We start from the raw sequence: 24,296 nt of genomic DNA on the forward strand, positions 1-24,296 counted from the left end.
ATATGATGGGCACAGTGTGAATATAGGTGATATTTTATTTCGGCATCGGGGTGCATCACAGGCTTGCACTTCACTTTATGAGGTTATATTGAGAAAAAGTGGGAAGGCTCAGTTAATACGTGTTGAGTCTTGATCCTTTTGCTGCATTCCTCAGAGTAAACACAACCAACATACAGTAGAGAGAAAATGCACACTGTACACTATGAGAACCATAAAGGGTCGATAGCCGTAAAGGATCGTTTACTGTTTGTTTATTTTCCATTGCTTCATCACCTCTCCCTCCCTCTGTGACATTTTCACTTGTAATAAAGTGTTCTGGTGCACTGCCTCCTGATGGAAGTAGCCCTCTGTGGGGACGACAAAAGAAACACAGCAACAAAATGGAAAAGATAGAGGGTGCAAACACCGCAAAGGATGTAACCACCTACCTTCATCTTTACAAAATCCTCCACACAGATTCCGCAGCTTGTTTATTTGTTACCTTCAACATTTCGCATTTTCATTTCTTTGTAGATGAACTGAAATATTTTCTCTTCATTTTGATTTGGATCATGTAAACGTGTAACTGCCGATTTGTTCCAACATGTGCAGTTGCAGTTTTTTTGATTGTTCCCAAAGCTTCTTATTTGTGTGTGGGATCATGAGCTCCAGCTACAAGGCAAATGCCAGCCTCTAGTCTCTGATGAAAAGAACTCACCTTTGAGGTGCTGCTCCATAGCTCTTCGTATGCTGGGTGAGTGACTATAGGGACTACTGGCCAGAGGGGCCCATGGACCAGAGTAACAGTGTTAAAACTTGACAGACAGAAAAAAGGGAGCTTTGATGAGGAAGGGAGCTGAACTGGTTCAGAGCCTGTTGCTATGGTAGCCATGTGGAATAAATCAGCAGCATGAATTTCACTCTGAAATGCCTTCAGCACCCCGCCGACTCAGGTAAACCTAGACAGAATTTGAATGAGTCTGGTGTCCCAGTGAGACTCGCATTGTGAGAAAGAAAAAAGAAAATGGAGGCATTACAGGGTGCTCCAACATTTCGGTAACTTGTTTTCTTTTATAAATATGCTGCTATATACATAATAATATTTCTTACAAGCATACATATATTCAAAACGAATTAGTAATCAGTTGTTTTCCACATATTATCTGAGCAGAGAGAATATCTGGCAGAATGTCTCCAGTTTCAGTACAAGTTTTGGGCAATACTGTGTGTATTCTGAGTTTGCATAAACCCGCCTTTGTTGTGATGGTGGTGTTGATTCTTAAATTCCCCATGAGTGTCAGTGAGAAGAATGGATGGGTGGATATATGGATAGATAGATCGATGGATTACATTCTTCTGAGGCTATTACTGATCTATTGTTTGAAGGAGATGTTTCCACAAATCATGCTGAACAAAAATAAAGTAATCAAGTTATGAATGCCAACAAACTTTGCTCAATTGGCAAACAAACACAATTGTTGAATAAAACAAAAACAACCTGTAGAATACAACATTTTACTACCTGGAATCAAAACATTGATAAAGCTCAAAGCTTTGAACACACAAACAAAACAATGATTGAAACTGAAACAAAACACAGCAAATTTAGTTTTGTTGTATTTGATTTAGATCAGACTCTTTTGAGTTTCAGTCATTATTTTCTATTTGGTCATGTGTTACTGTTTATAAGGCTGCTTATGGGATTTTTTTTTTTTTTTAAACCTCAGCAAGGACTGTTGTATACTAATTGTTTAGTATTTCAAAATAACAGAAAATTAAGAAGCTCATGACACTGAGATTTAGACTTCTAGATAAGCTATTCATTGTAATCATAAATATTTACTGCATACCTGTTTGAACTGGCATTGCTGCAACAGAGAGAAATCTGTTTTCCTCTTACATTGAAGAAAACTCAATGAGACCAATTTAGAGTATTTTAACTTTAAAGTGTGTGTGTGTGTGTGTGTGTGTGTGTGTGTGTGTGTGTGTGTGTGTGTGTGTGTGTGTGTGTGTGTGTGTGTGTGTGTGTGTGTGTGTGTGTGTGTGTGTGTGTGTGTGTGTGTGTGTGTGACTTTACTTTGTCATTATTGACAGCTTAACCACAGAGGTGACACGAAGGAAGGATGGTTTATCTTTTTTTTAATGACAAGCCTGTATGGGGGGTGTAGCAGACACAACATTTTCATTTTAAGTCGAAGCTCAACAATATTCAAGGAGAATGATGACTGGCAATAACAAAGACAAAGTGGTGGTTCTTACTAAATTAAGAATAGTATATAGACAACAGGGTCAAAACAATAAAGTGACAAAATTATGAAATAAATAATGCACAAGATGAGGAAAAAAACTGCAGTGTATTTCACTGTAACATCAAAACATTTGTTTCTGTCATTCGGTATTAACTGACTATTCATGAGACTGACTCGTCAGTTTTACTAATGACATGCTAGGCCGGTCAGCCTGACATTTTTCTATTCTGAGGGAATGTCATATTGTATTTTCCTCTTTAATGTGGTAATTATGAATCCCATCTGCGATATGAATGCAGAGAAGCACAAACGGGTTAGGGAAAAGACAGAACATCAGAAAAGAGGGATGGAGGGAAGGAGAGAGAGAGAGAGAGATAGAGAGAGAGACAGAGAGACAGAGAGAGAAATCGAACACAGTTTATCAGATGTGCACATAAACACCAGCCTGAATTTGAGATAAATACAGTATACAATACACACAATACTGTTGGTACATTTGATCACAATTCAAGATGTAAATGCAGACATTTACACTAACAATAACATCCACTTACAGGACTTTTCATCTACTGTAACATGTTTCAGAAGTGCTTTAATAGTCGTTATATTTGAGTTTTTAATCATAATTAAAATATGACCCAAGTAGCTATGATAATAATGTCTTACACTGAGGTTGTTGTAACCTCAAACCCCACAAAGCTATAGGCACAATCTAATCAAATTAGTTGATTCATAATGCTCAAAGTATTTTTCACTGTACAAAAAAACAACACTGCATTTTCCAGTTTATGACATCTGAACAACTAAATAAGTCAAAGTATAAACAAAGAGAATAAGTTACTATAGGTCCAAACATTGATAAGAATCCTTTAACATAGGTGATTTCTTTCAAAATAGATGCAGTGAGAATTTGTGATATTTCGCTTTTGAATCTCTGAAGCAGAGATTTAGTGAAGGAGTCTCTGTGTGCGTTTTGATTGACAGCTGGGTTGAGGTGGGTCAGTCCGGAGGTGGTGTATTATGGTCTGTCTTGTCAGATCAGAGGCAACACTGCAAACTTTGTTGTCCATCTGCCCTCAGGGTCCGTGTGTGTGTGTGTGTGTGTGTGTGTGTGTGTGTGTGTGCGTGTGTGTGTGTGTGTGTGTGTGTGTGTGTGTGTGTGTGTGTGTGTGTGTGGGTGCATGTGCACGTGCACGTGCGTGTGTGTGTGTGTATGTGTGTACCAAGATCATACACCCAATAATACATTTCCACTGTAAATTAATGGGAAAAAAATATTTCTTCTTCTTTCTTTATCAATGGAAACAGCACAGTTTAACTACTGCATGATAAATAATGGAGCTACAATAGCGAGGTAGCCTGCTACTGCTTTTCCTTTTCTGTTACTGCTTTGGTTAAAAGCAAAGTGAAAACCTTTTACATGGTGCAAACACCGAGAGTCTGACCTTTACAGTGTGTGTGTGTGTGTGTGTGTGTGTGTGTGTGTGTGTGTGTGTGTGTGTGTGTGTGTGTGTGTGTGTGTGTGTGTGCGCGCAGCCTGTTCTCCTCAGGTGTCCAAGGTGTGCCTTGGTGCTCGGTGGGAGTTCTCCTCCCCCCTCCCTTTGCCTCTCTTCTCACCGCCCAGAGGAGCATACCTCCTTTTGGTCTTTTTGCGTTTCTTATCAGAGCACCACACTCTCTCACAGTACTCCTCTACTCGCTGTGCATCCCCATAGCCGATGAGCTGGAGGAACTCCTTGTACCACAGCCTGGAGTGGGGCCCTGGGACTGATGATGGTACCAGAGATCGGGGGCTGATGCTGGGGCCTGGCAGGGGGCCCACAGAGGAGTGGCAGGGAGCTGCAGCTTGTCCTACCCCTCCGTTATTAGCCACATGGATTGCTGACACCACTTTCTCTCCTCTCAGTACGTGTAAAGTGATTCGCAGTAATGTGTGTACATATCCGTGCTCCACAGTCTGGCACACATACACACCAGCGTCTGAGCTTCTTACACGTAAAAACAGCAGCCCGTGGGAGGTCATGATGATCCGCTCATCTCCTCGAACCTAAGAGGGAGAAGGGATTGACGGTTTTTGTTGCTTTTCTTAATTCCAAACCATTGATTGTCATTATAGTAACCAGAAAAACTCAGGGAGCACAAGCACTGCTCCTGCATTTGTTCTTCCCTTGAGAGGCTTTAATTGAAAAAAAAAAAAAACCTTCAGCACATTTAAGGGATAGATTAAGGGACTACAGTTCTTACTGGATTTAATTAATACAATACATTCAGTGAGTTTTTATAAATCCATTCTGATGTCTACTCGCTGTACATTGGACTGTTTTGCTAATCACTCTGATTGTCCCTGCTGTAATCTAAAAAGGACATCCTGGGCTTTCCTGTGATATGCTATTTGTTATGCTGGCATGTTGCACCAAATAATAATTTGTGTGGTCTATCGAATGGTTTTCTTGGAAACATTGTTAGCATACCTATATCACCTCTTATGTTTGAGGTAGTTGTTGCCTCCTTGCAATTGTGGTGTTACATTTAAACATTTAATTGCAGCCCTGTTTGGTGTGAAAGGGAGCAAGATAGGACTTCTTCTCAAGAGGTGTGCGTGTAAATTCTCACAGTACAGTCCTAACCACAGCATGACACTGCATCAGTCTGATACCTGTGTCAATAACATTTTTCTCCCTGGGACTCAGGAGAATATGTCATGCATGTCTGTGGATGTATTTGTCACATTCAGTTCTGTAACTTCCAGCTGGAAGAAGCAGCTGTAAAAAAAAGAAAAAAGAATGATCACACTCACCTCATGTTTGTCCCCCTCTTTCTGTAAGAACCAGAGGACCTTGGCTTGAAGTGATCGAGGGACACACTGCAGTAAAGTGCTGTTGTTCTCCACACCATACACCAGCCTCTCCTCAGCTTTCATCCATTGTTCATCTACACGCACGCACGCACACACACACACACACACACACACACACACACACACACACACACACACACACACCAGAAAACACGGTGAAACAAAAAAAAAATTAGAAACATTATGACATTTCATTAGTTAAATTTTTTTCAAAAACAAAGTTGATTGTTTTGCCACTTTACAAGAATGTATTAATATCTGTTCTGAATAAACAGTGTATTTCTTGCAAAATTTCAAGAAGTGAAATGCACACACACACAATTCACGGTCATTTGGTACACTAACCATCAATTTGCAGCCCATTGCACAGCTGGACAGCGTTGCCATGGCGAACATCTTGCCGCCGAAATCGTCTGCTAAGAAAACGAGAAAAGCAAAGAAGTGATGAAGGTGCAAGACGAGGGTGAGAGAGAAGAGAACGAGACTGTGAAAGTGAACGAAGGCAAGAAGGCATCATTGGAAAACGTTGTTCAAGTGTGCACTGATAGGCATTACATAACACCCGGTGGTCACGTCTTCCAGTGTCAGTGAGAATGACTTGGTAAGCAAGCCTCAGAGCAATGTGACATGCATGAGAAGGGGAGACTCGAGGTAAAGGTGTAAACAGCTGATATCACACTCAGGGGTAAAAATAGTCCCCATCCTGTTACCTTTTGGTGTAGACTCCTGCAGGGTAGAACCTGGAGCAGGTGAGACCATCCCAGGCACAGTAAGGGTCTCTTGCCAGACAACAGTCGGCACACTCTGAACCATAAAGGTCACACTGATGCAGTCTGATCTGGGCCACGCCAACTTCTGACCCAACGTACAGCTGTTGCTGTGAACCCAGAAAACATTGCGTGTTGATGTGAGCCCTCAATCACTATACTATATAGGCTAGAGTTAATCTTAAACTATGACAATGCACTAACATAAAAAAAAGTGTTGCAATATTATCATCTTGTGGCTAAACATAAGAACTGCAGGGATAAATAAAATGTTATAAGGATTCAGACTTTCTCTTACCCTTTTAGGTGATATTATGATCTCTTTTATAGGAACTGGCACCTGGAAAATGACACTGTGTGTTATTGAATAATAAACTCAAGCACATACAACAACCAGAAATGAGAGCATTTATAGGGCTGAGTCAGTGTTTTTTCATCCAGATATAACCAAGGCTTGCTCCATTGATATATATATATTCAGGTTTTCATTACGATGACAGCAACCACTATTTGAAGACTACTTTTCCAAATATGATTGATCGAAGTAGCAATGATTCAAATCATTTTGAAGATCTCTCAAAATAATGGCTGCACAATCAGTTCTGTGGCCTCTCGAAGATTGAAAATAATTGCAGGCAGTTATCAAAAGAGCCCTCTGATGGTGTAACTGCAGCAGTGATGCTCTTTGATATGCCAGGAATAAAGTGCAGAATTCAGATGATTACAAAGTCTACTTTGGTTTCACATTGGTGGTTAAAAATAGAGTACCTTGAAAACTTGCAGTTCCTCCAGCAGCACCTCCTCCATAATGTCTGTTTCTTTGTTGTAGATGGTAATGACTTTCAGCACAAATGAGTCATCTAGAAGAGATGAAGAAGCCATTATATTGTAAGACATTGTTATATTCAAGTGCATGGAAGAACACATTAGAAATATATTCTGATTTATAAATATTCTCATGCCAATGCCATCTGTTTGTGAATGGATTCATGTGACAACAGGGATTTGAGGGACTTTGTGGTAGAAATATGATTGAATGAGAACATCTCTAAAATTGCACCTCTTGTGGGGATTTTCCGAGCCTAGTGGTCAGAATCTATTAAAAGTGGTAGGGTAACTGTAAATAACTGAGACTCATTGATGTGCATCATCCCATGGAAGAACTATCTCACAATTTCAGAGGCCACGTCAGGGCTATGTTATCAGCCAATGGAAGATCTACACAATATTCGGGAGGTGATCATTATATTATGGCTGATTACACATTACAAGCAATATAGAGTAGTCAGAATTAGTATTCTTATTCTATTTTGAGTGAAAAATACATTCAGAATAAGCTCAATGCAGTGTAAATACCAGTGCCGATGTAGAGAACGTGATAGTGTCCATCCTGGGCTTGAACTCTGTCTACTGCAATCTGGGTTAGCTTTCTTCCGCCCTGCTCTGTCTGGAGGAGGACAGGCCTATGGTGCTGTGGAAGGACTGGGCGATACATCACGGGATGAGAACGCACAAACCGCAGAACCTCATCAGGAAACTCCTTGGAGCTGGAGAAACCACCGCCATTCACTTTGCTCGCACACTGTTAAAAAGATGGCGTGATGAAGAGCGTGAAATTAGGTGACGGGACACAGACGAAAGAAGTCAAGTAATTGCGTTAGAACTGTGAGCACAGTCGAAAAAGAAAAAGCTGACATGCATTAGCTGAGCTTGTGTTGTCCCTGCATGACCTGCTGAGGTAGCTACAACAGTGCTGACACCCACCGTAACTGCCCTACATTCTCAAAACAATGTCCCTTTCAAAGGATATCTTTCATGCCTGGAGAGCCCGTTGGATGAATAATGTTGAGCAACCTGGTAATTAAATCCCACAGACATTATTTATTTATAGTTGAAGACGTACAGATCCAGGTCGAGGGTAGGGGACTCTGTCCTCATGAGGTGTCCAGTGATGCTCAGGTCTCTCTCTATATGCAAACGCACCGTTGAAGGCTGCCCTGATGTCATCCATGTGATAGACGCACACTGCATAGCCTTTAAACACCACACTGCAAAACAAGGGTTCATTAGTGGTTGGATGAATAGCAAAACCCTGCAGGGAAATGCTGATGTCACCCTCCGCTCACCTTGTTGTGCTGAACAGGCCAAAGATTTCTGGGTTTTTCGCATCCTTGCTATTGAGCACAAACACATCCTCTGGAATGCAGAAAGCAGAGTTTGGTCCAAGCGCAATGACGATCAAAGTTTGAAATGTACATTTCTTTTTCCGAACTGTTGCGAGTGTGAGACCAATATGGGCCGACATCCCTCTTTGAACATCAGCGTCGTAACAGTGTCAATATTGCTTGTTAGCATGCTGAACTCAACAGTTCCCTATGTTCTCGTCGCTATCTTGTAAAAACAGTCAGCAAACCTACCACCAAACAACACTGTGCTGCAATGAGTGTAATGATAAACATGATGACTATCATCTGTCATCTATTTAATCATTGCACTCTTCAAGTTTTTTAATGTTTAGATTAGTTATTTGTCTGCTCATCCCTTTGCTCTACCATGATGAATAAGAAATATAATTATTATTATACATGAGGCATTGTACCAGGCTGGCAGCGATTTAGTATACTTGTCATATAGTGTGAGCAGGAGGTCACATAGCCAACAAAATAACATTTTTGAGTTTAGCACCGCTTTCAGTATCATAACACTTTTAACAAAGTGTTTAATTGTCCAATGCAATTCCCATTCTTTGAGCGAGATGTTTTTGTCTTGACTTAACTGCACTTCTCTGCTTGCTCCTATGTATTAGACTGATGTGCCTCTTGACAAGATGCCCTCCAAAAAGAGGTTATATTTCAAGAAATATTTTGCAATATTGATAAAATTACTGTAAAATTATTGATACATGTCAATGATATTCAATTTGTGCTTAGTGTATTGCTCTGTAACAAATAATAATAATAATAATAATAATATGTTCCTGTTGACCTACCAAGGTTATCAAAGTGTGTGTCGATGCCATTTGGCCCCGCCACAGAGCAGATGAGACGCGTCTTCAGGAAGGAGCTCCATCTGTTCACCAACATTCTCTGCCCTCCCTGGTCATTCTGAGAGATGAAGGCAAATATGGATTATGACGGCATTTTCAGTGGTTTTCAGAGGCTGGATTATGCCAAGACAACTTTCTACAGGCAGCTCACCGCACAGACTCTGCCAATGCGCGTATAGACGGCCTTGTTCACTCCCTCAGGATCCACTTCTTGCTCAGTGAAGAAGAAGTAAACTTTGTCATCATCTCTGTCATCATTGTCAGGGATAACTGCAGAGCCCACAAATGTAGGTTCTGTGGGAAGAAAAAAATGAATAATATAAGGATTCAAACAGAACGCAGATCGAGTGATGGTTGGTGGAGGTGATTTGAGCAATGGAATAAATGGAAAGTAAATTCAATTTAGATGCTTGGTTACTCACATATTGTTTACTTCAAATACTTGCATTTTATTTGTGAATCATTTTAATTTGTCAAACTGAATCTGAGAAAAAAGCATGTAACCAAATAAATAGTTAAATAACGTGTTTTTTAAATCATTTTGAATAAGACAAGAAACCTCAACTAAATATAGATTGCCATAAACTTGCGGACCATTTTCATGTTTAAAAACCAACTGAATTCCCATTGTTATGAGTCATAAAAAACAAATATGGGCTCAAATAAAATGTGGGCTCCAATATTTTCAAGAATTCTTAATGATGTCAATCATTGTCTAAAATGTCCATTCATTATTATATTATATTATATTATATTATATTATATTATATTATATTATATTATATTATATTATATTATTTTATATTATATTATATTATATTATAAAACAGAGAACAATGCAACCAAGGAGACATCTGAACCTAATATTCATGTTGACAGTAAAACGATTTAAAGTTCAATGTACTCTCTTTACAAAGTGAAATAATTAACTAATTGACAAAAGCAAAAGGAAGGAATACATTCACTGACTAAAAAAACTGAAAACCTGAATCCACCTTTGCTATAAAATACTCATATGTATCTTTAAGCATTTCCTTGAGTTTATAAAAGGATTCATATATGGACATGATCATTTTTGCAGGGATGTTCACAAACCATTGAGTTGCTGCCTGTCGTTTCTTTCAGTTCGTGTGTAGGTCTGGTTGTTAAGTCGGCACAAAGCACCATCGTTCTCCCAGTAGTCAGTGTACAACCCGATGTAGAGTTCTCCTCCTAATATACACATAAAAAAGGCAAAAATTGGCACTGAAAACAGCTGACATGAAAAGACCACAAGATGGCACTGTTGACTGATATGAAGTCAAACCTGTGCAGAACCACATCTAACGCATGAATCATATTGACCTGTAAAAACATGCCTGTAAATATACATAGAAGTTTCACAAGCGGTAAGGAATGAAGTAGGAATCTTACTGGAGAGCGTAGATGTGCATGGACTGTTGGGGTCATACGGACAACGTCCTCTTCCACTCATCACACTCTCCTCTTCCAAAGAGAAGAGCTTGTCCTGCAAACAAGGTGTAAACACACAGGTTTAATGCACTAAAATGCATAAACACTGACCTACAACTGTGCCCATGGAGAACCTTTAACCACATCCAGACAAACCCCAGGAGGTGAAGAACTGGATAGAAATGAATTAGCAGGAGAAAAGATCAGAGAGTGATGGATGAGAGAGAGAGAGGAGATAGATGAGACAAGGAGTGATGGATGGCCAAGTGAAGGACTGCTGCCTGGACGTGTAAAACCAACTTTGCTCTGCTCTTATATCATTATAAGATCACAACTTCTGCTCGTCTGATGTTGCTGCCCTGCACAGTGGGAGTCTAAGACATGTGCATATACACATACACACACACAACACATACACTCACACCGACATATACAAACCTGAACTCTCGGAAGAACCACAGCTCATATGTTGTGGGCCACCAGAGTCTTTCCTGACAGTCTGTGGCAGTTCAGAGGGGATGTCATGTGCTGCATTGATTTATGGGAAACCACAGAATCCTACTGTGCTGTGACTACCGCTCTACATATGACGGTAACAGAAGTCAGTTTTAGGGTGAAACTCATTCATCATATGAAGCGATGCATCAAAATCGAATGGAAAATAGGCAATATAGGGTAAATCAATAGTTGAGAAGCAGTACCCCGAAATATAGTGAGTTTATTAAAACACCCGTGTCACTGGTGTATTATTACTTGATTCATGAGCCAGTGGTTGGCAAGATGGATGAAAATAATATCATTTAATCACAGTTTATTGAAGTGTAAATATGAAATCACCCCAGCTCAATGGTAAACGTAGCCTAAATGTAATGTTATATGACATTCGTGATTTGTGTGAGACAATTTGGTAAAGAGGCCATCTACGTTAAAGTAAATCAGCTACTGCTGCTGGTACAGTTTGGTTCAACTATGAGCATTCCAATTATGTGAGTGTGGTTCCTGCTTAAAAGCTGTCACTGGACTGATTGACCTGCAGGACCACCGCAGGAATGCAGGGTGGAAACCTTTCTCCTCTGGTTGGAAACACCCCAGACACACATACATCGAGAGCTGTTACGTATGTGTTTGACATCTGGGAGATATGCATTGTGCCCAAACATGTTTGCAGTGATGTATGCAGCCACGCTGCTGATGCATGCACTTTAGAGCAGACCCTTAATTAAGACTTTAAAATGTTTGGTTGTCTCAACAAAAGAGTGTCAGTGCCAACTTTATGGAATTTAAATCAGAAACAAAGTAGCAGCCACATACTTCTCTCCCTCCGACTCCAACAAAACTCCCTAATCTGCCAGTTCCATCTCTATTACATATCAGTCCTTGTCTGTAGGTGGTATCAATAGATAGAGTTTTAACCTCACCGTTCCAAGCTGTACCAACAGTTCTCAGAGTTCCTGGCTGAAACATTAACAAAACAGTGAAGAAGATTTTGGCTGTGTACATCTAAAAGGGAGAGCGAGGAATAGGGGATTGTGGGGGGGAAAAAAACGTGACAGCATAACAACAGAGTTGTCAGTTTTGCTGCCAGTTCTTTGCAGTGAAAATCAACAACAGTTTACAAAACTGGTAAACAGAAGAGGACAAAGTTAAATACCCAAAACTGATAAACACTCCCGCCTTGTTAAACTATTAAAGATGTGATATTTATCTTCTCAGGCAGGTTGTTGTTTCCATATGTGGGGCTCACCTGCCCAGTGTGTCCCACTCGGAGCAGAGCACAGACAGGGTTAAAAGCTCCCGTCCCACAGGCCAACAGATGGGTCTGGTTGTACTGCTGCAAAATCTTGATGTAGTTAGCACACTCTGGCTGTTGGAAGAGATATAGATAGAAAGCAGATTTTAGGTAGAGTGTCATGGATGGAAAAAAAAAAAGGTCTTGTGAAACACCTCATCAATAACATTTTAAAACTGCAAGATAAACAAATCAATTCATGCAAGATGTCAGACGTATACATCTTTGCAATAATTAAATCATAATACATAATTGCTTCTGAAATTATTGAGGCTAATAATGGATTTATATGAATAGAAGAAAAGTTGAAGTAAACAATATTGCAGAATAAAGTTAAGTCAGTAATATCATCTTACCTTTTCCCTCCCCTTCATCATACACTCCTCTATCTGAGATTCTGTACTGGCCCACTGGATCTGAAAGGAAGCACAGTTTTTGTAGATCAAAAATATGTTGTGAAATATTATTGATACCTATAAAATCTAGTAAAAATGTGGTCAAATTGGTATTGTATTCAATAATCATTCTTGAGAGAATAAGAGACTGGCGTGTGATGAGCACACAGTACATAAAGCCGCATTGTATTGTGCCTGCATTCCCATTCCCATTGAGTAACTCATTTTACCGAACACAGACGTCTAAAGTCACACATATGCAACCCCAGTTTGGCTAACCTGTGGCCCCATAAGTTCAAATGTCTCACTTCCTGACAGGCAGGCAGGGATGAATCCAGGCCTACCTCTCTGTGGTGCGTGTTAACCCGGTCCAGGCTAAGAGAAAACAGAGTATTCTTGGCTCCAACATAAAGCCTCTCGTGGCCCTCATCCAGCAGCATGGTTTGGGGTTGAAGAGATGCCCCATGTCCCTGGAACACCCACGTTCTGTTCAGCTGCCAAAGGTCTGTGTAGACAACAAAGCATGGATCAGATGAGACAAAGGAATTATCGCAATGCAACACTCGTCAACTCTGATCTTGCTTCTTGCCAGCAAAAAATCAAATTTAACCAGAGGCCTCCCTCTCGGGATTTCCAACCACTCCAGTAACCAGTTCCTGACTCCCAGTTGCTTCAGTGGCCAAAGGCACATTGCAGCATGTGTTTCTGATTCTCGGCGGTTCTCCAGAGAGTATCAGACAGCAACTTCAGGGTTATCTTTCCATCTCATCTCTCCCTTCAGTGTGGCACCTTTGACTTTTTTGTCCTAATTCTATAGGGATTATCATCCCTAAGAGTGCACATCAACTGAATCAGTTAAGAGTGAATAGATTTCTGAGAAGATGAAGACTAACCCTTGTCACTACTCAACCATGAAAAGAGACTTCGTAAAAGCATGTGAGGTTCTGGGACAAGAGTTGTGATTCATCGGAGGGGGCTGTAGTTTTTTACAGTTTTATTAATATGGTGTTTATTTACTGAAATTTATCATACAGGAAACTGCAGAATGCTTTTTCTTTTTTCTTTTTTTTTTAATACATGATCAGCCCAGACAATCCCTGTCAGTCTTGCTTTACGTGATTTGAACTTCCTCGTTAAAAAGTAAGCAGACGACCACAACTGATATGTCATTAAGCATAAATCAGAAAAAAAACTGTAAGTACACACAAATAGTTTGCAGTCACTTCTACCATGGACATGCACCATTTATGTCATTGACCTGATTGAACTTGACAGTTTTCTCGTCCATACATGTCTTCTGTAAGCTCCTGAAGAAATGGAGGGCAAAGGATCTGAGCCTCAAGAAATGTGTGCTTCATTTAGGTTGCACTGGCCTGAAAAGCCTTTGATTAACACATGAGTGCCGAGGTGAAATAAGACATTTGGATCTGGTATGTGTTCGCCTTTGAAACCTGGGGTAAATTATATCAGACACGCCAGGGTGTGACTGAACACATAGTACTGGTACTGCTGTGGTTAAATCTGTCATTTATGTGTAATCTCACACAAGAAGTGAAGAGCCATCAGTGTTGCACACTTGATGATATCACAATAACCAACCTGTTAGTGTTTTTATAAAACACTGAAGTGTCTCTCCATGCTCTTGCAGAAGATAATTATGTGGTTTGTTTTTCTTGCATGTATAGGTTTTCTCTGATACTTGATCTCTAAGATAAAGGTGTTTATCCCATTTTTGTACATCACTCATAGTAACAGCACTCTTCTCTGCAGGAAGTTTTATTTGTTTGAAATGGAATTAGGTATCCACGTAGGAATAGGTGACTGTGTATATTACTTCGCCATTAAGAGTTCTGTGTTGGAGACAGGCAACTGTTTGTTTGAGTTGCATTATAACTCGGGTGGTTAGGCAGTGGAAGCTGAAGAGATGTGGCAGTAGTGTTCTGCCAGGGCACAGACACGCTTCCTGTAATTATCTAATCCACACACACACAAACACACACACACACACACACACACACACACACACACACACACACACACACACACACACACACACACACACACACACACACACACACACACACACACACACACACACACACACACACACACACACACACACACACACACACACTTGGAGCGCTTTCAATTCCTCTGCCTTTCTCATGCACAGATGTCTCAGTCTCCAAGTTCCCCACAAGCTGAGCTGAACTGGGATGAAGGGAAGTGCTCCATCACTGGCTCTTAAACAATCAGCGCCTTCTTTATGTGAAGTCAAATTTGCTAACACTTATTTAGATAACGCTTGAATGGGTATTTAAAGTGATGGAAAAAACATGCATAAGTCAGAGCTTTTTATTTTCATTTTCCACTCATTTGTCTTTGCCAATCAAACTGAATGACAGACCAATTGCAATTAACACACGTGCAAATACACATAGATTTTAGTGTACTTGTTTTGAGACATGTTAACCCAATCAAACCTGATAATGGTTTCGACAGAGAGCTAATCCATTGTAAAATCTAAGGCAGTCAGAATTTATCAATTTTATTCAACAAGACATATGAAGCAAACTAAGAAACCCTTGATGGAGGCAAAACAAGAAAAACAAGAGACCCAGCAGACCAGTGTTCATGTCCCATATAAAACCGAAAGCAGATGAGAACTAGTGTGAAGTAATAAAAATGTTATCTTGCAAAACGTCAGGTCATGTGTGTGAGATATATAGAATTTTTCTAATAGAATATTAACAAATAACCTGAAATTACATCAATCAATCAATGGAATGTGAAAGCAACAGCATATACTTATCACATCATATATATGCAGCTAAAAAAAAAAGCACTTGGAGGTAGCTTCTCAAGAGACCATGTTTTACCACACAATGGTGGAATTTTATGCTGTCTACTTGGTTCAACAAGAAAAAACGGAGGAGTGGGGCTCTGATCTCCAGTGCTTCTGTCATCCAGCTCAGATTTTTTTTTTTTATTTAACATTTCACAGAGTTCAACTGACAGTAACAAGCAGCGCTGCTCTATTGTTACTATCAAAGTACAGACAGAAAAGAGCCATGCACATCGTTATTCATATCAAATATTTGCTGCTAAAACATTTTTAAAACATTAAAAGTATGTTTCAATAATTGTAGTAGTTAATCTGTGATTTTTGCATCAGCAAAATAAGTATATTTCTTAACATCACCAACACCACTGTCATATTGAATTACACTACTTATTCCTGGAGCTCACTCTTTCAGTTAGATGGAATTCAGATACATTTTTCAGTCTGGAAAGTGAAACATTTCTTAACTCCCTGTTCGCCCTGAAGACCGCACTGAATAAAAGTGGAAACGGTGGAACTAGATCTCAAGAGGTTACTATCAGGCTCTGATAGTAAGCCATGTTTGGCTTTCGGAAGTAGACAAAGGGTTTTGAATGAGAGTTTAATTAAGGAATTATTTGTTATTTGCTACAGCATTCAGCCACTAATAACCATTAGATGTGCAACAACAAAAAAAAACAATGCAACACCAGTGCTGCACCAAGTTGGGACTCCAAAAGATATGAAGCATGACATCACACCCACATTCTTTGTCAACGTTCATGCCAAAATTGAATTGAATTCTTAGTTGGCTTTATTTGTCTACTTTCAGAAACATTATTATTCTTGGGTGTTGATTTAGCGAGTAGTGACATAAACTTAAAAGACTCCGAGAATCAAATAACTTGTGGAATTTGACTTAAGCCACTGTTCTGTAAAACTGCTCAAGATCGTTTTTCAACCACGTTTTGGAACAGTGACCAACCAGTATGTATAATGTGGAGACCGAGCCACTATTTTCATTCAATTAATTGTGCAATTCAAACCATTTAATAGTGCTCAACAGTACCTTACAATTCATTACTCAATCTTATACACTGTGTCTACGTGCCTATTTGTAATAAAGAAAGAAAGAAAGAAAGAGACTACACAAGTGGACCCACAAATACAGGCGACAACAAAACTTCTCTAGAATTTACAAAAAATGTGTTGATTATAATAATTACAGGTAATTAAAGTTACTGAAAAACAATTGGTGAATCTCCTGATTACATGGACACACTGAAAGTCTCCTCTGAGTAGTATTTTAGTGGTTCTTCCTCTGTCATTATGTGTGCCAGCCACTGCTTAGACAGAATGAGAGAAAGAGGGTATTTCCACATTTCCCGATTGCTTTTGCTGTCTCTCACCGTTTGCTGCCAGCAAGAGGCTCCTTAACATTCAGCTAAGGAGCTGAACGAGGAGGAGGGTGTTCCTCCACCGGCATCTGGGCCAGAGAGACACATGGTCCCACTGTGATTCCACTTCAAATGAAAAACACAGAGGGAACGGATTCCCTCAAGACAGACACTTTCATCAGCTGTCTGAGGAGTGCTGAGAGATGCCTAAGAAGATTTGGTGAAGTGAAATCAAAATAAACCATGGGATCTCCTCCTTATCTTTATGTATGGAAACACTGTTTTATTGCACTAGAGAGTACAATATCTGAATGTGTGTCTCTGAGTGTATGCAGTAGAGCTATTTTGGTTTTATAGGTCCTTTAGCAGCATTTCATGTTTGGCCAGAAAAGAAAAAAAAAAAGGCCTTAGTTAATGCACTCAGGAGATCATAATAAGTCATTCCACAAGAAATGTATAAACACAAATTAAGTTTGCAATCACAAGTTGATCTATTGCCAGGACCAAACACAAGTTTTACGTTATAAATTAAAGGCATGGTTGAAAGGCTCATATTTCCAACAAAATATGCATATGTTTAGATTCTGAGCACAGGAACTTAAAGAGTTATTGGAGTGAATATGAGTTAAAGGGGACACAGATGAGGGGATGGTCTGTTCTCCTCGTGCGCCCAAGGCCTGAAAGGGACTGTAGAACTCTTGGGGGGGGGGGGGGTTGGGAGCATGAGTTGGAGCTCTGGGGTTTTATGCCATCATCGATATATGGCCATGTGCTCCTGTATCCCTGGTGTCTGAAGAGGAATGATGTCACAGAGGGAAATTAAATCCACATGGGGTATCCACAGAGGGAGCGAGAGATAGATGGAGATCTTCTTTTAACATATTGGTATAAGTGCTAAATGTGCGACAACATATATTTAATGGCCCATTTTATTCAGAAAGTGCAATCATTAACTGTATGTCGTTCAATAATATACTTTCCAGATAAATGAGTGTTTGATATTTGATTGACATATAATAAGTTTCTGTTTTGGTCTCCACATCTGTAATGGTCATGGAAACAAGATTATTTACTTGGCTCTCTATATGTTGGTGCCTATAACTACATCAAAGCCTCTTATAGTGTAAGCTGACATTCACATGAACTTTCATCTGCGTGAAATATCCACAATTTCCACAACCAAAAACTTCTGTCACTGTAATTCCCCAGGAACTGGCAGGGAGAAGAAAAAAAAAAAAAAGACCTTTTGCTTTATTTACTCTCACATACACCAGCCTTCAACACACAATATCCACTCGGCAGCTTTGTGTGTTAAAGCACTCCTTCTTGCCATCTTCCATCCTCTTTTTTTTCCTTGTGTAATTTTATTGCAGCACATCTCTGAAGACTCAAACAATCCCTGTCCCCTCTCGTTCCCCGTGCTGCAAACTTAACTCATCTCTTCTCTCTGGTCCCTACACAGGGAAAAGGTCAGAAAGGATATTAGAGTTTCACCAGCTGCCTTCGCCTCTGGACATCTCGTTAATGAACTGTAGAGCACACACATAACACAATGGGACTGACACCGAGATGTACACAGACCGAATGCGAGAAAGGTGAGAGAGGGGAGAAAATGAAAAATGACCCTCTCTACTTTTCTGACCTAAAAGGTGCGATTTATCTAAACCACACCATATACCTTCCATTTTACTCTGGTTTGATTTAAGGACTGCAGTGTGACTGCCCTATGGCCACGGTCCAATGTGGTAAATCTTCATTACAGGCCTCTTCACATGTAGGCGGAAGAGAGTTAATGAGACTCCTCACTTACCATATTAGTTTAAGGTAGGGAAAAAAAAAAGTAGAAATGAAATTCCCCCTTCAATTCAGGCAGACTCAACCTTGGGTCATGCTGGTATTCCCCATTTTATCCTCAGTAGACATTCACCTACAGCCTCATCATTTAAAGGTTGTAAAATACATTTAGAGGGCTTTTTCTTGTCTGGAGAGGAAGGTTTAAAATTACAGTTCAAAGGGGGTTTTCATACATCAGTAATTGCTACCTGAGTAATTTCTGTGTTCACACATGCATGTATCTCAGTTCCCCTCATGTTTAACTCGCGCAGCTGCACTGTGCTGGAAAAGGAAAATGTCCAAAGAAATTCCATTTGTTTTCACACTGCACATCTACTAATCTATCATTTCTGAATTTTTTTTAAGCATTTCCTTCTCCCACTCGTACTTTATAAACACATAGTGTGCCCTCTTATGCATCAGACATCTTATGTTTGAATTCTCCATGAGGGAAATGTTCGCCTGAAACTTAGAAAGTACTTGTGTTTATTTATGTAAGAGAACTGTACTGTATGATCGTAATCCTGCCAGACAAACTTAACATCATCAGATAACTTTATTCACCTTCGCAGACCTGTTGTGGAAAAAAAATATTTATGTTACTAAATGATTGTATCTTTTGAAGGAAAATGTCCTTGGCAGACTGCTGAGGGGCCGCCTGGTCAACATAATTATTTTAGAAAGGTCCAGCTTAATTCCATGTGTTTTCCAATGTGGCACTCATCGTGTATATTTTTTAATACACATTTTTGATATGTCAAAGTAATCTCGCAACTCACGAGTTGTATTAGGTTCTATTTTTCCTGCAAACAAACAGCTTTTTTATTTTTCTGTCACACGTGTTGATTTTTAAAGAAGATTATTGCTGAAGCAAACCTGGACAGGTATCTATTGTGTGGCTGGAGGCCTTTTTTAAAACTTCATTAAAGCAGGAATGCATGTTTCATCTTAAATATTTCAAATGTGCGAATCAACACAAACTGATAATTTGTCATGGTGAGTTTGCTTCTTTAAAAAAAAAACATCTCAGCTGAGTAAATTAGCCACTATACCAAATTATCTTAAAGTGTAGAGTTATTTTTTTTAAGGTTTCTGGCCACATTAGGTCATCAGCATTATGAAAAGTGCTGTATCACACTCATCGCAGCTTAAGCCAACCATGATGACAGTTCTCTAGAAAAAGCAAAATAAGTCTAAGCCAAGCCACCTACCTATAGCCTCCTGACATTGAGACACATAGTAGCTGTATGAGATAAATTTAAATTTAATTAAAGTAACTATAGACACTATCTAAGTGAATGTAATTGGATATAGAGCATTTTTAAAGTGTTTGTAATTAAACATGACATTTTGCTGAATGTATTATTTGTAGTGACGTTAATAAAGTCTTGAATCAATGAACCCCTGAAAAAGCAACTCTCACTCTTTCAAACATGCTATTTCAGTAAATGTCCTGAAACGTGTTATGTTGACATTTTTAGCCATCAATTTTATATTATGTAAGCGATACTAGGTATTTTGTATTGTTCCAATTCTCACTATATGTTTAATGGCATGGCTGTTCAAACATCTGGACTACACACGTGTGACAGAAGAATACAATAATATCGAGCTGTGATTTTGATTTTACTTCTGTTTTAAACTGTCTCACTGCCAGGGAATGTCTCAGTAATCCTGGACTTAGAGAGGCCGATTGGCCAAACGTTGGAGCAATTGCATTGAATTAATGTCTTTAGCATGTGTTTAAAGCTCTGCGATGCTGTGCAGCCAGAGATTAGGGTCAATTCTTCCTGAAGGCAGCACCGAGCCAGCGTTTGTAATCTAATACTCCGTGTGATTTGGGTAACAGATTAGAGTTAACTGGGGGTGTAACAAAATGAAAGGATGACTAAGATGAAAGTGAATTAGGTGTATTTAGAAAAAAAATCTTCACTGGTTCAGAAGTCTAGACCAGAGCACGGGGAAGAGATGAAAAAGAAACACTGAATAATACTTTCACAACATGGGGCAAAGTGTGGCTCTCATCAAAGCATGCAGAAATCCATACTGTATGGCAGTTAGGTCATCCACGAAACACATGATAATGTGCCCCAACGATTTCACCCTCAGAAACTATGAGAAAGATGATCTGGTATTTTATTGAACATCCAATTGATCCCACCCTCTGTATCCACCCATTTGACCAGAAGCAGGTTAAAAATATTTCATCCATGATTTATTAACTTTTTCCCCCCCTTATTCTCATTCTTTATCTCAAAGAGGAGAATTTTGTTTTGGCTCACTGCTTTGACACCAGATGTTATGGTAATATTTTCATAGTCCTGAGGGTGAATAGTAAAATCACATCTCTTTCTCCACCTCACTGAACTGCAAAGAATTCACACTATTCCGCATGTGCATGCGTAGATCTACATGTGTGTGAGTTTGTGTGTGTAAAATCACCGGCAGAGGCCACAAGGCATATATTAGGACTTAGATGTTTTTCATTCCATAATGATAGGATCCAAGTGCAGCAGTATACCAGTCAGAACATGTATGAGCAGAGTGAAAGAGAGAGCAAGGGAAAGACAGACAGAGGGAGAAAGATAGATAGAAGTGGGATGTCAATCACTTCAACAGCTCTCCCCTCAGGTGGTCATTAAATTAGAAGATATATGAAAGGCATCACCATAACAGGTACTTATATGACTAAACAAATCAGTAGTGTAAAAGGCACTTCCACTGATCCATTGACTTTTCAATTCCAATTGCTTCAATTTGTTCTTTTATTAAAATTCCACGAGACACAAAAGGGAAAGACAAAGAAAATAAAACATTGTGCAAAACAGCAAATCCTGCCAGTGATGAACCATATTTGTCACCTCTCATAACAGACCCTAAGCACGTATTTATGAGTTATCGACCATCCAAATTCCACACCTATTTCCGACCATGACTAACAGGCTTATGTGGAATCGTCACCTTCTGTTGCTATAGAGATCAAAGAAACTCTGAGAAAGAGCCAATGTTTACTCAAGTCTTTTATCTCTAAAGATAAAACCCTCATTATTGTCCAAGAGATACACCACAATCAGTCCACATACCAGTCCGCATGCACATCCATATCACACACTCCCACACACACACGTAAACAGGCGCACACATACAAACACTTTTCTCTGCCTCTCCCTCTTCTTCACGAGCACATTCCCATGCCAAATGCACGGGGAAAGAAAAAGCCTACGCCATCACCCTGCCACTATTGCATGGGAGAAAGCCACATTGTGGATTTGCAACCACCATGACCGAAGGACCAAAACAAATCAAAAAGAGGCTCCTTGAATATGAACACTGGGTGAAAAAAAAAATGCATGTACTTCACTTCAAGGTAGAGCAGCAGTTTGCCTTCAATGAATCCAGCACACTGCATGGTGACTTTTTCTCCCAGGCTAAGCATAAATCTTCAATGACCATCTCATTATGTGGTAATGATAACTTTCAGCTTTTTTTCGTTCACAGAGCATACCACGTCTGTTGCACACGTTTTTGCAGTCCATGTCATTCCGTGCAGATATGTTGTAGTCTTATGGCGTTCATACCAACGAAGACAATGATGAAGTATCTAAGCAATTTAGAGATAAATGAAGATAATGCATCTTTTGTTTGATTTAAGATGGCATTAGGAATGATGATGCCATCAATTCTGCCTTTAATTAAGATCAAGAGCCAATTATAATGTGAAACTGCTTTATTACACCTGTCTCATTCTCAAGCTGCAATAAATGGTCTAAGCAGAGAAAAGCTAGTTTCAACTGGAACTGCTTTCACTATTTTGGACAATTGACTATTCTGAACACACTCTGCATTTGCCTTCACATTCATGCAGCAAAACAGAGCATGTGTATTTGTGAGGAACACACTCTTGGTAATTCTTACCTTTGTGGGAGAGCCGTATCCTTGGGTAGATGCTGTGTGCTGAATAAGTCAAGCCCAGCAGAACAAGATACAGCAGCATCAGTGACAGATTCACAGTCTTTATGCATTCAGCCATCGTCAGTGAGACGCACATTTGATATGCATCTAGTTAGGAAATCTTGTAAGTCCACTCAGCAAGTCCTCCAAAAAGCAGAAAAAGTCCACAGGTTTGCTCGGTAACTTCTTCCAAACAATGTTTAACACGAGACAGTCTTCAATATACCAATCCACCAGGAGTCTCCTTTTAGGTAAGAGTGCATTTTCTAATGATCACCATGGATTCAATAAATGTGTATCTGCAGCCTCTATAGAGTCTATACTTTCCTCTATAACGATCTGCTGAAAGCTGCATCCACCCACTACCTCGGTGGACAGGATAGTGAGTGCTTTGGCTATTATCCCTGTTTGGTCTTAGTAACCAGGGAGAAGAAGTCCAGTTGCTACATTCACGCCGCAGTGCTCACTGCTCTGTGTCCATATGTCTGTCCGTCTGTTTATCTGTCTATATACACAGCTCTCAGATTCTCAATTTCTGATCACATAAATAACAAAAAAAGAAGAAAAAAAATCGGATCTATGAATCCCACAAAGGTATTGGAGCTGCTAATCTGTAAAACCTCAATGCTTCAGTCTGTCCCAACAGGCAGGCAGGCAGGCAGTGTGGAGCTGCTGTACTGTATCTTCAGTCAGTGTTGCTCCTCTTGGGTCCACTGGAGCCAGTCATTCTCTGGACGAGAGCCCAGAGAAAAGGCAGAGTGGAAGAGGGGAGGAGTGGGGAGCCTCGTGCCTGGCGTGCAGTCTCTCTCCACTGGGGAAGAAAGTGAAGCTCTCCAAACTCCGCTCACGCTCCAACAGTCAGGGAGGATCCAAACCTCAGCTTAAACCTCTGTCAGTCACTTACGATTGCTCCTACCACAGCTACTGATCTGGGCAGAGGCCACCTGCTACGGTGTGTGTGGTGTGAGTGAGTAAAAGCCTGAGTGTGTGGTTGGTAAATGTGGGTATCAGTCAGAAGGGCTGAAAATTGCTTGCTGCTTCCTCTAGATTGTCTTGAGATCTCTCTCTCTCTCTCCCTCTCCCTCCCTCCCAGGCAGTTGGTTTGAGTGTGCTGTGTCTCACAGGCGGACTCTGTAAGACTTTCCCCTCCTCTAAGAAATACTGCCTCTCATGTCACTCTACAGACCACCCCCTGCTCCTGAGCTCCCCTTGCTCTCCTTCTTTCACCTTCCTTTTGCTCCCACCCTTGCTGCAATACCACAGAGCTCAGCCAAGGCTAACTAGCACTTCTTTCAATTTCAGTTATTCCCCTCTTTGTGCTTGTTTCCATGTGGATAGTTATTATCACTGTTACCATGGATTTTCATGTACAAGGTTTCATTCATTGAGGTTTTTGTCTCCGTGCCTATGAGACTCTCCCTCTGTTTATCGTCTAACCCATCTCTCACACTTGTCAGCTGTCTAAAACCTAGTTATTAGTTTTGCTGTGTGTCCTGCACATTCTGCTTTCATTTTCCACTGCATGATTTCTGTCTGTTTATGTGTCACTATTTGCTGTGGTAATTAGTCAGTATGTGTCTATTTTCTTTTATATGTGCTATTTGCTGGGAGGATGTGGGGAGATCTAATGTTGTCTGGTTAACACGTAGGAAGGAATCAAATCTTGCTCAATCACAATTTGACAGCTTCTTCACCAGCAGAGCAGACAATAATCGTTATACAATTATATTTAAAAATCCAAGTGAAGCAGGAATGTTATC

The 24,296-nt window shown here is 40.0% G+C and overlaps 1 protein-coding gene across 2 annotated transcripts; it reads right to left on the reverse strand.

Moving 5' to 3' along the window:
- Positions 1-2,101: 2,101 nt before the first annotated feature.
- Positions 2,102-23,476, reverse strand: sema3e (sema domain, immunoglobulin domain (Ig), short basic domain, secreted, (semaphorin) 3E). Of its 2 annotated transcripts, none has more exons than XM_080505066.1 (17): positions 22,501-23,476; positions 12,879-13,039; positions 12,496-12,555; positions 12,095-12,214; positions 10,312-10,405; positions 9,994-10,110; positions 9,050-9,192; positions 8,842-8,956; positions 7,979-8,048; positions 7,756-7,900; positions 7,209-7,434; positions 6,621-6,712; positions 6,151-6,192; positions 5,796-5,962; positions 5,431-5,501; positions 5,026-5,159; positions 2,102-4,275 (listed from the first exon to the last, which is right to left on the reverse strand). In XM_080505066.1, the coding sequence occupies exons 1-17, from the start codon at positions 22,631-22,633 to the stop codon at positions 3,775-3,777; spliced, it is 2,391 nt and encodes a 796-aa protein (XP_080361192.1). In that variant the 5' UTR covers positions 22,634-23,476; the 3' UTR covers positions 2,102-3,774. The 2 variants fall into 2 exon arrangements, with proteins under 2 accessions (XP_080361192.1, XP_080361191.1); XM_080505065.1 differs by having other exon boundaries at positions 12,843-13,039.
- Positions 23,477-24,296: the final 820 nt, after the last annotated feature.

This window comes from Blennius ocellaris (genome assembly GCF_963422515.1).
Source record: "Blennius ocellaris genome assembly, chromosome: 11".
Taxonomy (NCBI): Eukaryota; Metazoa; Chordata; class Actinopteri; order Blenniiformes; family Blenniidae; genus Blennius; species Blennius ocellaris.